The sequence below is a fragment of the Panicum virgatum genome, chromosome 6N, assembly GCF_016808335.1.
Source record: "Panicum virgatum strain AP13 chromosome 6N, P.virgatum_v5, whole genome shotgun sequence".
NCBI classification, from domain to species: domain Eukaryota; kingdom Viridiplantae; phylum Streptophyta; class Magnoliopsida; order Poales; family Poaceae; genus Panicum; species Panicum virgatum.
In genome coordinates, this window is record NC_053150.1 from 6,043,721 (window position 1) to 6,061,753 (window position 18,033).

Genomic DNA, 18,033 nt, shown 5'->3' on the forward strand with positions numbered 1-18,033 from the left:
TTTAACTTGTTTATTTTCTGGAACTAAATTACATTCCTTCTTCAGTTCCTCCCTTAAAACCTTAGCCTTAGTACAAAATATCACAACGTGAAACTCATCCTCCTCTTCTCTTCCACAAATCCAGCAAGTACTGCCATTTTCCATATTTCTTCTTTTCCTATTTTACATTGTTGCTAGGCTCTCTTGATAAGAATTATAGTGATCTGAACTCTTACATCTTAATCAGATGGTGAAGAATAATCCTACTAATCATTTGTAGATGATTTCAGTATGGCGGTATAGATCTTGATTTTCTAACATATTTTAATCATAAAATTTGGTTCTCTTAGTTTCTTGCTACCCTATAAAATCCATGCTTGGAGTCAATCAGGCTATATTTGTTTCGGCTAGAGATTATATATTCTAGCTTCTATAATTCATCAAGGTGAAACAAACAATCAGTTTTTGAGCCCAGATTCAAGGTGAAACAAACAATCAAATTCCTAATTACACTAGCACAATAGGTGTAGTTAAGCTCCAGCAAAATCATGTTACATCTTAAAATATTAGCGATATTATTTTCTTCAAACTGAATTTTATGTATGTGACAACTGCTCCTGGTAACATGTGCACTGAGATTGTGGCCACATTTAAGGTCCTAAAAGCCCATGTAAATTTTATTAGAATTATTTAACAACGGTTTATTTCATGGCTCAATCTCAGAACTTATCTTTTTAGCTTACAGGTTGTAATTTATTTGTTTCTTTGTTATTCCAATAAAAAAAGCAGTTGTCGCATATTTACAATAATACAACAATATTTTCCCACAATTTTACGATCCGATCAAAATCTATTTTTCCACCCGAGATGTAATAGTTTAAGATAGGAAGAATTTTGCAAAAACAAAAAAGAGCTACTCGTGCATCAGGTGACTTGTAATTGGTTCCAAACCAGACAGCAAAAAGAAATGATGATGCAGGAGTATGCAATTGAAGGCAGCACAGTGAGGCAAATGCTGTTCCTACCTGTACCTGCACATTTGGCAGCAGCCATCTGCGCACGCCATAAAACCACCACGTCACTCACGGATTCACCCAGCTCAGCCGCATTTCCATCTATACCCTCCCCTTTCAACACTCACTACCCTCCGATTGCTCTGCCACCAACCGAGGTTACAACCGTCATTTGCACGCCAGTTCATCCAAGGAGCACGATCCCATTCCTAAGGCATTTTTATGCCCCGGACCGCAGCGATACAGGACAGCACAGGGCGACCGAAATTTCCCGTCTTTCTCTCGTTTTTTGGGGATTTCATTTCCGCTCGTCGTTCCCATCGATCAGTGGCCGCCTTTGCTATTAGCTTCCCCCCATTTGGTTCCGTGGGAAGCCAAAGACTCCTTTTTTAGGGTCGGATTCGTGGCCGAGCTCTTGATTTGCTCGGCCTGTTCCTGTTTCTGGGAGCGGAGGGGGGATCTTTGGACCAGGGATCGAGCAAGAAAGCAGCCATGAGCGGCGGGAGCGGGAGTTTCCTCGAGATCCAGCCCTCGGAGCTCGCATTCCCCTGTAAGTCCTCCCAGATCTCGCCTCTAGATCGAGTCGTTTGGCTCATGTCGGGCGGTTGCTGTGACTGTTTGTTGCTTGTGGATCTTGGTCAAAGCTGGGATGCTGGGGACGGAAACGAGGTCCATGCTGCCTCGTGCATGGGCTTTTGATTCTGATCGGCTTGATTCGTCGAAGTGGCCTGTAGTAGAATCATTCGGGCTTAGAATTGCGAAGAAGAGGAAGGAGTGTCTCCTTGTAGTAGGCCCCTCATGGGGTTAGGGTATTAGAGCACCGATATGTTCCTATACTGGGCTTTGAGTGGGTTAGATTTTGTTCGTTTCCTGATTTATGCTTCCAAAGTGCATTGTGTATGGTGAGTCATCGTCTTGGCAGTTGTGCTTGGCCTCCGGGGAGCTTGGGATCTTGCAGAAAAGCTTGCTCTGTAACTGTATCGGTGCGTTCTGTTTGTTTTCATGTGGTCGCGGCAAATGCAATTTGGCTGCTTATTCACCACATTGTATTTGACAATCTGGTGGTTGTTCATCAGTAATGAAGATGTGTGTGCTCTTGCTTTTTGAGATACTGCAGCACAATGTGTTAATTTAGCACTTGGAATAGCTGTGGTTTTGTTTCTTGAGTCTGTTTGCCTTAGGTCTTTGTATTGATTTTTTTGCTAATTACACTGTCATTGTATTAGGTTCTTGACGTGCCTTAACTTCTATTTTTATGCAGTTGAATTAATGAAGCAGAGCTCATGCTCCATGCAACTCACCAATAAGACTGACCATTATGTTGCGTTCAAGGTATTCTGTTGTCAAATGTTGCTGGTTCATGCCCAAAATATTTCCAGTTCATAGCCCTATAAGAATGTAAACTTACATCTCATATATGACTTGCAGGTCAAAACAACGAACCCAAAGCAGTACTGTGTACGCCCTAATATTGGTGTTGTATTACCTGGGTCAACTTGTGATGTTACAGGTAACTCCCAGTTGATAACATCATGAAACAATAGCTTGATGCTAGGAGATCCACTTACCTTAACTCGAATTTCTAATTGTATGTGTACCTAACCTTTTGTCTGTCGTTACTTGTTAGTGACAATGCAAACGCAGGAGGAGTCACCTCCAGACATGCAGTGCAAGGACAAGTTCCTAGTTCAAAGTGTTGCAGCGGAGAATGGTGCAACAGCTCAAGACATTAATGCGGCAATGGTAATTACTCTGAAACTCTTGATTGGTTTTATTTCCACCAGTTTGCTGCATGCATACAATTTCTGGCTCGTCCTGTCATATGTCCATGTGCTTTCATGACAACAGTTCAATAAGGAGCCAGGGAAGGTTGTGGATGAATTCAAACTGCGCGTGGTCTATGTGCCAACAACTACACCCAGTCCAATCCCTGAAGATTCTGAACTAGGGAGTTCTGCTCATTCGTCTGCACAAGAAAATGGAATCAGTCATTCCGCAATGCCACAATCTGTAAGACTCTGATCTGTATCAATTTTTTGTTTCATCTAGATTTGTTGTCAGCCTTCTCAGGGTTTTCATTTGATGATTTAGTGAGTTGCTATTTCTAATCAGTTTGCAAATTTTAGGGATCTAGATCAAACGCTGAAACAACAAAGGAGAAGTCCTCTGAGGTAGCTTTTTCCTGACCTTTATGGTTGCCTCTTTATTTGGCAATCAGTGCTATTGAATTAAAAAGCTTACAACTTGCAAAAGCATCTGGTTATTTGCACGTTAACAATGTTTGAGTTATGTGACACCATTCTTCTGTCTTGCCCTGACTAACCAGTTAATACATACAATTCATGGTTTAATTAGTTAGAAAGATTGCAGATGAAGTCATTGGCAGAATTGGTCTGACATCCATGATGAATCTCTCTAGTTGATGATTCTTTGAAATTTGGAAGCATATATTGTCTTGCAAATTGTAAATGATCATGAATTAGCCTGATGGGCAGCAATATTCCTGAGTCCTGACACTATATGAAACCTCTTTGTTTCATTAGGTAGCCAAAGATACTAGAGCTTGTTCTGATGTCTGGGACTATAAACATTGTTATACCTGCACTTATTATTTGGTCTAAAATAATGTAGCATTGGCATGGAAACTTCTTAGATTAAGTTTATATCACATATATTTCTGACCAGAATGAATTTATGGTTTTCTGGGATTTTCTTGTACTGGATTCACTGTCCAATTTGAACAGTTGAAAAATAATTAAGCCTCATCATCACTGAACTGTACTTTTCAGAAAAGAGGAAACTGGTCTAAACAGTATGCTGGATATGCAATGCATCCCATGCTAAGTTTCAAAACTCAATGCCTTCTTGACTTCTTATTCACATGAACCATCTCTGTGCATGCTCATTGCTCTAAGACATGATATGCTTCAACTAATGAGTAGTAACAAGTTGGAAGATGTAGTTTGTTTGATCTCAACAGTCTTTGCTGCTTCATGTCTGGTCTGTTGAGTCCAGACAGCAGAAAGCACTGGCTTGTGAAGTTTGGTTGTTAGTTCGTTTCTAAGTTGTAACATACTTTATGAAGTTTTGTGTTTCAAATTTTCAATGAATTCACACTGGCTGGTGACTGCTAGGCAACTTCTGTGATCTCCAAGCTAACTGAGGAGAAAATGTCTGCTATTCAGCAAAACCAGAAGTTGCGGCAAGAGCTGGTAAGTTCTCCAGGCATTGTCTGGTCCTGAATTAGTACTGCAGTTTGTGACATTTGTTTAAGAAAAGTTTGTCATTATTTTTTTCCCATTCACATAACAAAGATTACTTGAGGTGGCATTGTTCATTGCAGCTACCATTGCATGATTTTCACTTGCTTCTCTAATCATCAATGGCATATGGGAAAAATCATAAGAAACTATGGAAGTGAAATCTTTCTAGCTCCTACAAACTGAACATTGTCAACACCATCAGTTCTTTATGCAAGCTGAACTGATGCTCCTGTTAGATATTATTCAATTTATTTAAATTTATAAGAAACTAAGCTCTGTACTCTCAAGTCCCCTGGGACTTACTACTGTTCATTTGCGTTTTTGTGTGTGTGTGTGTGGAGGGGGGGGGGGGGGTGGAGTTTATAATTTTGTGGGGGGGAGTTTATAATTTTGACAGAAGTATTACTAAGAAGAGTGAGCTATAGTGGTCTGTGCTGAACCATGTTTTGTTCTGGTTGGTCATATATTCTGTGCCCTTTTAAGGAAGGAGTAGATTTTGTATCTCTGATCCAACATTCATGCAACCACATCTACTGTTAACTGAATGAATGACTTGCTTTCACATTCGGGGAAAATACTACACTAATAACAAGAAATTCCCTGGCATAAAAACATAAAGTACAATTAATCATATTTTGTGTGCTACCTTGATTGTCTTTTTATTTCCTCGTACTCATAAAATTCTGTCTCTGAATCAGGAACTGCTACGGAAAGAGAGCAGCAAGAGCAGCGGCGGTTTCTCCATCACCTTCCTGGTCGTTGTGGGCCTTCTGGGCATCATCGTTGGCTACATCCTCAAGAGGACATAGTAGAATCCAGTCTCCAGCAGTGCTATACTCCCATGAGAGGATACCCACACGCGGCATGCGTATGCATACCGCCCCTTGTGTTTTCGCTCCTAAACGGAGCGCCTGTTCTAACGTGTAACAACAGCCCTCCTAGAAGCTTTGGTTTGTGTACATTATGGTGGTTCATACCTTTTTTTTCTGAGATTTTTTGGATTTGGTAGACTTGTTTTAAGCCTAACTGCCGCGACTTTGTCACCTTTACCATAACCTTTATTCTTTTCTGATGATCCCATGATTACTGGGATGCTTCCCTATCCATTGGCAATGCTGAAGGCTGCAGTTGCAGCCAGTCTGATCATCTTGGCAAATGTTTGCATGATTTGGTTTCAAGCACACCAAAGATCACAAGAAGATGCATCTCATCTACTATGTAAAGTCATTGGGCAATCAATCTAGAGTAAACTAGTTTCGACTGTGATTACAACATGATACATGCTTCTGTTTAATTTCCACTACTATGCAATAAACAAGTTTACATCTTCAGGTAGGAACCACCTTGCACGTCACCGGCGACTCGTGACACATCAGGAAGAGCGCATCAGGAAGAGCGCCGCGGCGGCGGCCACGGCCGTGCCGGCGACGAACCCTAGCAGCAGCCACCCGAGCCTCGCCGCGGTGCGCCTCGCCGTCGAGCAGGCCGTAGTCACCTCTCCCACCTCCCATCCTATGCCGTCGTCCACTGCCGCTCTCCACCACCGTCAGCAGCCCGGCGTCGAGGCCGCCGCGCCTGCTTCTCCCCCGACGCAGCATTGCCGCTGGTGCCCGCCTCCGTCACGCCGGAGACGCTCTGCACGCTGTCCTCCCGGCCGCCGCCGCCGGACGTATCGCCGCCGGCCTCCTTCTCCATCCTCTCCGCACGTGATGGAGAGGGAGAGAGAGAAAAAAAACAGGAGGCTTCGGTGTTCGTTGCTGCTGCGTCCGGAACACATGCGACGTATGTATACGGTTGGTCCCTGGGGACGCGGTGGGCCCCGGCCCGTTCCGCGCCGTCGGATCAGACTGGTTGGTGGAGAGACGCGACGAGGGCCGTCGGATCACCAACCGCCCGCCGAGATGTGCAGGAGCATCCACGAAAGTTACCATGTGAGGATGTGCTCTGAATATGGTAAGCGATGGCATCTGATGAAAATTTAATGTGAAGTTCATATGAAATTCGTGCTGTTTCCTCGAAACTTGGAGGAAGGGGTGAACCGGAGTTCGTGTGGTTTGGTGTTTTTTCCAGGGTTTTTTATCCCGACCGGTTAACCCAAACCGCCGGCCACCGGTTCCGGTTTACCGGACCGGTTGGACCGGTAACCGGTGAAAACCGGTTGAATTCAAATCCAAATTCAAATAAATTCAAAAACTCCCGTGCAACCGGTTCCGACCGGTTTACCGGCCGGTTTGACCGGTTTACCGGCCGGTTTTACCGGTTTACCGGTCGGTTTGACCGGTTTGAATTCGAATCCAAATTCAAAAGCTCCCGTGCAACCGGTTTACCGGCCGGTTTGACCGGTTTACCGGCCGGTTTTACCGGTTTACCGGCCGGTTTGACCGGTTTGCCTGGTGGGCCTTAATGGGCCGGCCCATTTTTTCTTTTTCTTTTTTGATTTAACTTCAACTCCCCGCAAACTATACTAAATGAACGAATTTTTGAGAAAATTTGACACCATTAGATTCGTTGCACCTTGAAGTATTTTTAGGAATTTTTTGAGATTTTTTTCCATTTTTTGGAATTCAAATTTAAAATTTGAATTTGGGCCGGTTTGAAACCGGCCGGAACCGGAACCGGTCCGGGCCGGTTAGACCGGTAACCGCGGTAACCGGACCGGTTCCGGCCGGTTTTTTTAACCCTGGTTTTTTCTACGTTGTTTGACTCCTGCTGCTGCTGGTGAACCTTCGTAGTTTTTTTTTCTACGTTCCAAAGATGAACCCTTGTTTTCAAATAGCCCAAGTCCTCTCCATTTAAATCTTTAGTTTGGTTTACCCACGCCAATTTAAATGGAGTTGTGCCAAGATAGTTTGACGCTAGGAGATAGTAAGACACGAGGCATTTCAAATTTTGTAGGTCAATCAACGAAAAAGCACACGTCCTTGATTTTTTACCCTCTCTTTCGCATGATTTAAAACAATGCAGTAGAGTTTTTTTTGCCCTTTTCACCGTGACAAGCAGATCAAACCACCCCCTCCCTCCCCCATTACAAAATGCAGCAACACCGAGTCACTGACACCCAATCCCCACCTTGCGGTTTTACAATCCCCCCCTCTAAGAAACAAGCTATTAACTTATACTACACGCGTACGCAGGCACCACCCCCTACGTACACTGTACTGGATAGATACACACATGGTATATATGCCAAGATGACACGTCGGCACTTAGTACAACACATGGGGGCAATCGGCGCCGTTGGATCGGCGGCCGACACCGACGGACGGCCGGATATATATATATATATATGGGTCCCGTCCCGTCTCAGTGGAGCATGGGCTCGTCGGCCATCTCGACGCCGTTGACGCTGCCGTCGGCGCCGGGGCGGCCGGCCTTGTACTTGTACCACCTGGCGGCGACGAGGTAGACGAACATGTTGGCGAGGCAGATCACGGCGAGCAGCCAGTAGAAGTTGTCGAGCCGGCCCTTGTTGAGGTCGTCGGCGATCCAGGGGTGGCGGTCGCCGGTCACCCGGTGCACGGCGGCGACGAGCGCCGAGCTCACGAAGAAGCCCAGCGACAGCGTGCTCAGGAACAGCCCCGTGCTCATGGTCTTCATGCCCTTGGGGCACTCGCGGAGGAAGAAGTCCAGCTGCCCGATGTAGGTGAACGCCTCGCCGGCGCCGACCAGGAAGAACTGCGGGATGAGCCAGAACACGGACATGGGCACGACGGCGCCGGCGGGCACCGCCGCGTCGCGCGCCACGCGGAGGCGCCGGATCTCGGTGAGCGCGGCGCCGGCCATGGCGACCACGGAGAGCGCCAGGCCCACGCCGATGCGCTGCAGCGGGGTGAGCCCGTGCGGGTTGCCGCTGAGGCGGCGCGCCACCGGCACCACGACGCGGTCGTAGATGGGGACGGTGAGCAGGATGGAGCCGACGAAGAAGACGGTGAGCGAGCCCGCCGGGATCTGGAAGGACGCGCCGATCCGGCGGTCCATGGTGGTGGCCTGGGACACCGAGAAGGTGGTCATCTGCGCGTACACCGTCCAGAACATGATGGTGGTCGCCCAGATGGGCAGCATCCGCACCACCGTCTTCACCTCCTCCACGTCCGTCAGGGTCGCCAGCCGCCACTTGCTCGGCTCCGCCGCCGGCTCCTCGTTGATCGCAGCGTGGTCAAGGAACCTGCACCGAACAACAACGCTTGTCAGTCACTTCATATGCAGGAGCAAGATTCCTGGTAAAAATTCAGAGTAAGAAATATAACAGTTACTATCATTTACTCCCCAGCACCAGTTAAATTTAGCCTGAAAAAAGGGCTTCAGAATTTTCTTTTGCTTTCCTCAGATAACAAATACAAAAAAGTTACCAATTTTTTACCCAATAAAGCAGTCATAGAATAAGTTGCTTAAAGTTATTCCTTCAAATGTTTCCTGAAACTAGTTACTCAAGTATTGAAGTTGATGTCACCTGTCAGCCTATCGCTTTAGCTGAAACAGAGAGCATGCAAAGTTGTTTCCAACTTTCACAAGGAACCAAAGAGGCCGTGTGCCCCAGCTGGGCTGCCTTGGCTGCGATCCGGGAGTGCCGAGCTGTGGGCGTGCAGTGTAACGACCCGACCCGAGATAACGGCTAAGATGTACTCTACACTTTTGAGTAAATTACACCTGCTAAATAACTCTCTTGCGCTTTTGTCCTCGCTTCGCGCAAAAGAATCGATCCGGAGTTACTAGCTTCTCGCGACCGGCTATTTAACTTGGTCTGCCTCTCGTTCCGTTTCCGGTATGGGACTAACTGGGAAGTACTGTGCCGCTGCTACAGTACCCGCGACGCTACAGTAGCTTTTTGCTACAGTGTCGCACATTCGGTCCGGCCCAAACGGCCCACGGGCTGTGACAATCACCCCCCGTTGAGGACTCGACGTCCTCGTCGAGACATTGAACCAGTTTACCCATACGGGACAAAGGAGCAGGATCACCTTTCTTGGGCCACGTCCCATACGTCTAGTGCTAACGATCCCATGTGCCACGTCCGTGGGTTCACTACCAGCAGCCCATGTGTGTCCGTCCACATGCTGTTGGCATCTGTGTTTCCACGCGCCGACGTGCTCATGTACGCGCACTTCTGCCCGTACATGGCGTGAAACCGCGAGAGTATGGCTCTGATACCCCTGTAACGACCCGGCCCGAGATAACGGCTAAGATCTACTCTACACTTTGAGTAAACCACACCTGCTAAATAACTCACTTGCGCTTTCTTCCTCGCTTCGCGCAAAAGGATCGATCCGGAGTTACTAGCTTCTCACGACCGACTATTTAACTTGGTCTGTCTCTCGTTCCGTTTCCGGTATGGGACTAACTGGGAAGTACTGTGTCGCACATTCGGTCCGGCACAAACGGCCCACAGGCTGTGACATGCAGCATGGGAGGAGATACTCCAGGCGAAAGCCCTTAGCGGTTTTCTGGCCGCTGGGCATGACGGCAGCGCCCCAAGGCGTCGTTCCCTTGCTGGGGGCGTCATGTCAGAGCTCCAACCATACTACACAGGTTTCTGGGTGAAAACCCCGTCCAGTTCCTGGACGAGTGTCGGCGGCGCCATCGGCGTCGTGCCCTTCTTGGAGGCGACACTTCTAGAGACCCATCTCAGTCCTGGGCATTTCTGGTTCTTTAGTCATGGGCGGCTGCGGCCAGTGGTGGTAACCTCGCCGCTTGACAAGCTGAACGGGTGTTGTCGAGCCTACGTGGTAGTGTTCGCGGCTATGGTGGCGGTTGAAGGTTGTCGCATGATTGTCGATTGTGGCTGCTTGCAGCGGACCGCGGCGGCTGGCGTTGCTTGGCAACCGTCAGTGTGGCGTGGGACTGCGTCGAAGGACGGTGTTTGCGGCATCGGCATCGTGGGACGACTTAGCTGGCAGCGGACTGCGGCATGTTGTCTAGCTTGGCTGGGCTACCCGGTGTGGTACATCGTCGAAAGATGGCGCAAGCGACTTCTTCGACTTGCTGACATGGCACCGGAGACTATGTGCGCGGGTGAAACAAGGAAGTGAGGTCGACATACAGCGACGACTCAACAGTTTGATGGAGATCCGGGAAGGCAGGGCATGTTCGCCCACCACCCTGACGGCAACTTTAAAAACAGATCCGTGATGTGGAGACTGAGGTGGGCGCGGCGAGGTCCCCGCGTGCGGTGTTTCCCCGAGGTGACGAGAGCAAGGTGGGGTCCAACGGCGGAAGTGGCGAGGCCCCCGCGCGTTGTGTTATCGCGATGGCGACTGCGAGGCAGCCTGTGAGAGGTCCGGATTCGGTGGTTTCTTCCTGTTAGGTGGTGTGTGGTGTTGTAGCGACACTACGGCGGAGGGTTCCGCATAGCGGTGGTCTTCTCGGTGCGGTGCGGTCTGCTTCTTTTGGATCTGTGTCGACGCAGGGTTGCGTTTGCAGGTTTCGACGATTACATGGGCGGATTGTTGGCGGTTGCCGTGTTCGACGAGGCGGTTGTCGGGGTCCGCGTCGATGCCCTAATCCGACCGGACAGAGCTGTCTTGTGGGGAAGCGTTGTGCGGCTTGTGTCGATGTCCCAATCCGACCGGCCGGTGTTGAGTTGTCGTTGGCGCGCGTTGATGTCCCAATCCAACCCGCCGTTTGTGTGTTTTTCTTTTTTTTGTTGCCTGGTTATGGTCTCCCAGGAACATAACCTTGTATTTCTTTCTACTATATTAATAGAAACACACTCGTCGAGTGTTGTTTGTTCAAAAAAAAAAAAAGAGGCCGTGTGCACAAGCTAAAGCAGCGGTCACAGGCCCAAGATTCTGCACGAGATGGAGACCGGAACCCAATCAAACTCATAAACAATTCGGCTAAGCCGCTGGCCGGCCTCTAAGATGTGTTAAGCAGGGCATCTGCATTTTTCAGAAAAAGAATGCAATCACCATCCCAATAATCAGTTGGTGATCGAATCATCATGGACACCTAATAAGTCTTCAGAGGTTTATCAGCATTAGGCTGTCAGAGTCATGCTATGAAACACGCTGGGATTAAAGAAGCAGTTCATCAGCGTGTCAAGGGTGGCAACATTCTAACCCAATCCCACATGCTCAGCTGCTGGAGATCCAATCAGAACCAGAAACGAACACCTGTTCGTGCAGTTCAATGAGAATGCAGGTTGCGGGTGAAAGCATCCCTAGGTAGAGCTGAGACAACGGCTAGCATCATCAGCGACCACTCTGAACTCTGAATTGTCGATAAGATAACCAAAGAGACTAATGGCCGCATCCCCGTGTCTAGCGTTGATCTGAGGGTCTTTTCATGTGATTGTTCAGCAAAAGGAATACTACCCTTTGTCATCTGCTCATGTGCAGAAAGCACTGACCGAGATGAACAAACTCATGGCGGGGAATTCGCCAAGAGGACATGGCCTCGAAGGCCTCAGAAAACTCTGAGGTCCCAGCGGCCATGCCCGTGCCGATGCCGACCGCCATGGCTAAACCCGACGAGACGAAGGTCGATCACGTGTTCAGGTACCAGACACCACTAACCCCTCCATCAAAAGTAACAAAAAAGGCTGTAAAAAAAGGAGGATTTTGATGGCTGCAAAATAGGCGAGGATTGATCAATGGCCACTAATCCCGGCGAGATCCCCCGGCCATCACCCTCGCCGGCGATGAGGCAAATGGTATGGGAGCGAAGAGGCCACGGATGGCGACCACACGGCAAGGTCACATGCCTGAAGCTGTAGGCTCCTTTATCTCTGCTGCCTTTGCGTATGGTCCATGAGCTGATCCCTCCAGTGATCTCCACAGCTTTTCCAGCTGCAGGGACAGGGCATGGCCACAGAGAAAGAAAGAGAGAGAGATGCAGCTCTCCTACCGGCTACCGGCGCCAAGGGAGCCATGCCAAGAACATGACGGCATGTGAGCGAGACGCAAAATTTGCTCCGGTTAAAAGAAACTCCAACCCACATCCTATTTGACCTCCTACTCTACATTTAGAAAAGAGAAGAGGCAAAAACATCTCCAACCAAACTCCTACCTCATTCCTAACTTTGAGAGTCTCTCAAATCTGCTGGCCTCCCCTCCTACATTTAGGAATAGAATGAGAGTCTCTCATTCTTTGAGAGTGCTGTTGGAGATCATTGTCAAATAGGAGAAAGAAATAGGATGAGAGGCCTTTATATAGATGGAATAGGGGGCCAAAAGTAGGAGGTGGATTGGAGTTGCTCTTTGACAGATTTGCGCCCGTCCGTCCCCATCCGTGGCTGCTCATCGGTAGGAAGCTAGGAGACGAGAGTAGGAAGAGTCCCCCACGCACAACAACATGCTGCCGGCTGCTTCTCCTAAGCAAGATCACAAGCATGTTCAGCAAGGATTCCTGCTGCCCCTACCTTGTGCCTTTTTTTTCTCCTCTTCTAGAGTCCAATCATGCAGATCTTATGTATGTTGTCTGTCCGAGACTAACAATCATGCAGGACTTTACTCTGACTTTTGACAGGCCTTTCGGCGTGCACACGTCTCGGTCGTATTCAGAAACAGTGATGATCTTATAATTGAGGGGATGTGGTTTCTTCTGGGCTTCAAATTAGCTTTCTAGTGCAGTAGACCACTGTGGAGTTCATATGAAGGAACATGGTTTTGTGTACAGGTGTATGTGCCAGTGGTCATTGTTGTGAAGTTGTTGAATTTAATGTAATTTTATTTAGAACTTTATGTTGTGTATGTCACCCTAGATAAATACTGTTTGTATCATTTTCTGATGTGATTTTACAACAAAAGCCTAAGTCTTTTTAGTAGGCTATGTATATAGGACACTGGACTGTGGGCAGGCAGACCTTATGGCTCATTCAACTAGACCCTAATCTCCAGGTGAAGAAAAAAGAAGACGTTGATGGCACTGGAATTTTCTAGGGTAATTAGGTTACCTTTTGCTGTAACTTGGTCAATCCATACTCAAGTCAATATCAAATCACCAACAAGAAACCACATTATTCTACGGAAAAGACAAAATAACGGTGCTATGGAAATCAGACTGGTGAAGAAAAGGGGTGAAGCTTCTTCTCTAGAGAAATGCAGCAATCATAAAGCATGCTCTCCATGACACCTGCAAACTGAAAGGCCTGGATGCAGATTGTCACCCCACTCCAAGACCCCATTCTGCTAGAACCCTGTCTACATCCCATTGGGGGCTGATGTTCCAGCCCCATTATTTGCTAATATTCAATTGCAAGAATGCACAATTTCTTTCATTTCCCAAAAAAAGAATGCACACTTTGTACTAGCACATTTTCAAAAAAAAAAAAAAAACTTGACCTGCGGGGGGTAAGACCGCCCCCACGGCATTGTTTGAGAGGTAGAATGACCTTCTCACAGCAGGCCAAGAAAACCCCCGAACCCCTGCCCCACCCGTACACGGGGGCCCGTCGCCTTGTGAATTAGGCCGGGCTCCACAGTGCTTTGGACATGAGGCAGGCGAGGGGGTTTTTTTACCCGCAGGCAGAAATTCGTCCCGACCAGGGATCGAATCCACAACCTGCGGGGTGCCGCCGGACTGCCGTGACCAACTGGTCCGACATCCTTTGGCTACTACTAGCACATTTTCAATGCAATCTTTTCGGAGAAGTCTGAATTCCAAAAACTGTGAGATCAGTGGCGCAGCAAGTCTAGTTTTCACTTTTCAGAAAGTGGCAGGTAGGTCAGGGACAGCTTTGTCACAAGAATCGCAATGCTCACAACGAGGCCAAAAACCGATACTGCTGCTAGACAACACGCGAGATCAAACTCCTTTGGCCTCGCCTGCCGACCTCACCCCCTGATTCTTCACATCTTCCCGTTTTTGTACTACTATATTATTATACTACTATATTCTACATCTCTGAATTTCAGCAGATATTGTCCGTGACACCCCCCCCCCCCCCCCCCCCCCCCCCGCCGCGGCATTAGAGTAGTACAATTATTGGTTCGGGTGCTGCCAAACTCGCCATTTGTCGCCGCCCCATGGTCTTATCCTATTTCCCTAAACATCATACATTACGGAAGACATAACGTAACATAAGATGTCCACTAGAGGTCTAGAGCTACGTTAAAGACTAAGCGAGGTGCTATGTGTATATGCTCGGTGACAGTTGAACTCTCCAGAGGACAAATGACTGTTTTGTCAATCACTCATCGTCCAAGGGTTTTGGCTCGGAGCGCAGTTGTTAATGCTCGGAGAAAAGCACAAAAGAGAAGCGGCGACAACTGCCAGCTCTAGTGAGCTACTATGATGAATTCGCCATGAATTCATCCGTGGTACACGTACACCACGTGAGTATGCAAGTTGGGGGAGAAAACGATGGGGGAGAGATGGACTGGATGGAGGGGACAAACAGTGCACAATCCATCCATGCATCTACTTGCGTTGGATTGGACTATTGGATGACTCCTACTAGCTGGCTAATTTTTATTTTTTTATGCTCTCACTCTCTCTGTTCTTGTCTAGCCTACCTGTCTCTCTCTCTCTCTGACCCTGATTAAAACTGGGGTCAACAACGATGGTCAGGCAGGCGGCTAAAATATGGGCTGGCTTCAGCTTCAGTCCATCCTAGTTTGACTCTTTGACTGGTGCCCTCACTTAGGCCCTGTTTGGTTTCCATAAGTCAATTGACTTAAAACTAATGACTTATAAGTCATGTGTGTTTGGTTGTATATGACTTATAAGTCATGTGTGTTTGGTTGTATATGATTTATAAGTCATTTCTCTCCTACCTGTCGCCCTCCCCCTCCCCTTTTCTCTCTCTCCTCCCTTCTCCTCTCTCCCCAATCCCCAGGCCGACGGAGGATGGAGAAGACGGCCGCCATGGTATCCGGATGGCCGACGCCTCCGCCACAGCGACGAGCAGCAGCGCCAGCAGGAGGTGCGGGGCATAGGTCCCCTCCACCGACGGAGGCGGGGCCGGAGCCGGGCGCCAGGACGAAGCAGTGGAGGAGGTCCGCAGCGGCGAGCGCGTGGTGGCGAAATCCGCGCCCTCAACCTCCTCGACGCCGGTCATGACAGGCCTTGTGGCGGCGCCCTCCGCCCATCCCCTCCATCCCCCTCCCCCCTCCTCTGCCCGGCCGTCCGCACCCGCCTCGGCTCCTTCGCGGCGGCCGGAGCTGCTGCGGGCGCGGCGGCGGCGGGGGATTCGGCACGAGACAGGGCGCGGGGGTGGGGGATAGGGTTGGCCATGGACTCCACACGAAAAAAGGTGTGGGCCCCACACGAAAAGTGGTGACTTATAAGTTTTAAGTTGGGGTGGAGCAACTTATTGCTTATAAGTTGGGGTGACTTATAAGTTAGAGATGTTTGGCAAAATAAATCACTTTTTGACTTATAAATTGATGACTTATTTGGAACCAAACAGGGCTTTAGCCATGGTTCACTACTAACCCACAAAGTAAAGCAGGGGGTTAACGAATTTAGTAACAAGCATGACCATTTTAAGCTACCGATTAAGAAAGCATGGTGATGATGGGCAAAAGTGAGTGTTTGGTGAGTAGCAATGAGTGGGGCGGTAGCCAGGTCAGCTTACCGGAACTGGTCGGTGTGGGGGAGGCGTTCCTTGCGCTTGCTCTTCTTGGTGGATCCCTCGTCGGCGGCGGCGAGCTTGCCGGCGTCGATGTCGTAGAGCATGGCGGGGTCGGCGGGCAGCTCGAGGCGGCGCTTGCGCCAGGCGGCGACGACGACGGCGGCGATCTGCGTGAGCGGGCTCCCCACGAGCTTCTTGAAGCGGTACCTCCGCGTCCCGGCGAGGAAGACGACGAGCCCGGCGGCGATGGCGGCGGCGCAGGCGCCGTACCCCCAGGGCCGGCCCAGGTTGTCCTGGACGTAGACGAGCACGGTGACGGCGAGCAGCGAGCCGAGCGAGATGAAGAAGAAGAACCAGTTGAAGAAGCGCATCATCTGGTTCCTCTCGGCGCGGTCCGTCTCGTCGAACTGGTCGGAGCCGAAGCCGGAGACGCTGGACTTGAGCCCGCCGGTGCCCAGCGCCGTCAGGTACAGCGCCAGGTAGAGCACGCCCAGCTGCGCGCCCGACGCGCGCTCGCACGCCGCGCCGTCCGCCGCGCACGCCGCCGGCCGCAGCCCCGGCGCCGCCGTCGAGATCGTCAGGATCGTCACCCCCTGCGCGCGCCCACGCAGAATCAGAAATCAAATCTCGATGATCAGCTGTCAAAACTAATTCTACTCTAACTAATAACCCAGTAAATCCGTGCTGCGCTTGCATCATGCAACCGGCCATGCGCAGATAAAAATTGTTTGGAACTGTGTCGTCCACCATGCGTCGATACTGTCAGCAGTCAGCAGCACATACTCCCACAGGGGGCGAGGAGATGACGACGATGATTGGAATTGAATAGTCTGCTTTCTTTTTTGGTGCGAGTTCTTTTCACAGCAAGAAAAGAAGAGAGAGCGGCGGCGTCTCCTCGCTCGAAAAGCTCCAATTTTTATTTGGATTTTACTGCGTGCGTAACAACAGGATGAAAACCCGGCCAGATATTTTGTCCGGCGAGGCAACCAACCGACATCAACGGAGCAAAGTGCGTCGACGGCATTAAATTGGGGGGGGGGGGGGTTGAAGAAGGTAGCAGTGGAGTCAAAGGGAAGGGAGGGCAAAGAAAAAAAAAGAATCCCGAGCTTTTGGGAGACGACGATGGGAGCAGGAGGAAGAGGAGGAGAGTGAGTACTGACCGATGCCTGGACGGCGGTGAAGATGGCGATGGTGAGGTAGCGGCCGAGGAAGGAGTCGGCGACGAAGCCGCCGAGGAGGCAGAGCAGGAAGGAGGTGCCCATGAAGTTGGTGACGACGTTGGCCGACTCGGCGTTGCCCAGGTGCATGGTCGCCGTCAGGTACGTCACCAGGTTCACGGCGATGCCCAGCGTCGTCAGCCGCTCGTTCAGCTCCGCCACTGCAACCACCGGCCATGGGTCAGGTCAGCGTTAGCACACGGGCGGCCAATCGGAGCCCCCGGATCCGCGTGCCAGCGTGGCGGCCGGCCGGAGCTAGCTGACGCCGACGGGCGGTGGAACCGAACGGAGAAAATAAAATTCCCCCCGGCCGCCATCTTGGACACACCGAGATGGCGGGCGGCCGCGGCGGGCGGAGAAAAATGAGTGAGCGGGCGGCGAGGTGCGGACCTAGGATCATGGCGGCGGCGCCCCAGCGGCCGGTGGAGGCGCGCGGGGCCGGGCGGCCCTTGAAGTCCCAGGCGTCGAGGAGCACGTCGGTCTCCGCCGCGGCATTGGTCTCGGGCAGGAGTCCCACCATCTTCTTCTTCTTCCTGCTCCTCCTCGCCGGCGAGGTGGATTTGGGAAGGCGGGTAGGTGATGTGATGAACACGGAGACTAGCTCTTCGCTGCGGTGTGGCGGGCGGGCGCTGGCCGGTATATATAACCGTTTCCCGCAGGGGCATTCTGGGGAGAATCCGGTTGGGTGGGCCCGGCCTGGCTGGGCGGGCCCACGGATTAGTGGGGGTGATTAGAGGATAACACGCGGCGATTAACACGGGGGCAGGGGCGATTAGGGCATCCGGTTGGGTGATTAATAGAATCGCTTTGCTAATTAGTTGATTAATTAATCATTATCCGTACAAAGATAAGGGCGGGCTCCTGAAAACGAGAAGAGGATAAGGGCACTGCTTTGGCCGAACGGAGGGAGGGGGCGGTTGATTGGTTTGGAAACTACCTCGCCACGGCAGACGCTTTTTTCCTTTAATTTCATGGTTTTTTTCCAAAAGGAAAGAGAAAGTTTATCATATAAACCAAAAATTCACGAAACCGTCGAATTCGTTTTTGTA

General features: G+C 50.0%; 2 protein-coding genes across 2 annotated transcripts; one reads left to right on the top strand and one right to left on the bottom strand.

Annotated features, from left to right (window-relative positions):
- The first annotated feature begins 1,089 nt into the window (after positions 1-1,089).
- LOC120678906 (vesicle-associated protein 1-3-like) lies at positions 1,090-5,368 on the top strand. The gene is made up of 8 exons (XM_039960351.1): positions 1,090-1,542; positions 2,254-2,324; positions 2,421-2,502; positions 2,620-2,735; positions 2,841-3,002; positions 3,119-3,163; positions 4,127-4,204; positions 4,954-5,368. The coding sequence occupies exons 1-8, from the start codon at positions 1,485-1,487 to the stop codon at positions 5,062-5,064; spliced, it is 723 nt and encodes a 240-aa protein (XP_039816285.1). The 5' UTR covers positions 1,090-1,484; the 3' UTR covers positions 5,065-5,368.
- Positions 5,369-7,135: 1,767 nt separating this feature from the next.
- LOC120678689 (protein NRT1/ PTR FAMILY 6.3-like) lies at positions 7,136-17,593 on the bottom strand. Its single transcript, XM_039959988.1, has 4 exons — positions 17,375-17,593; positions 16,928-17,145; positions 15,771-16,360; positions 7,136-8,420 (listed from the first exon to the last, which is right to left on the bottom strand). The coding sequence occupies exons 1-4, from the start codon at positions 17,502-17,504 to the stop codon at positions 7,559-7,561; spliced, it is 1,800 nt and encodes a 599-aa protein (XP_039815922.1). The 5' UTR covers positions 17,505-17,593; the 3' UTR covers positions 7,136-7,558.
- Between the last annotated feature and the right edge of the window lie 440 nt (positions 17,594-18,033).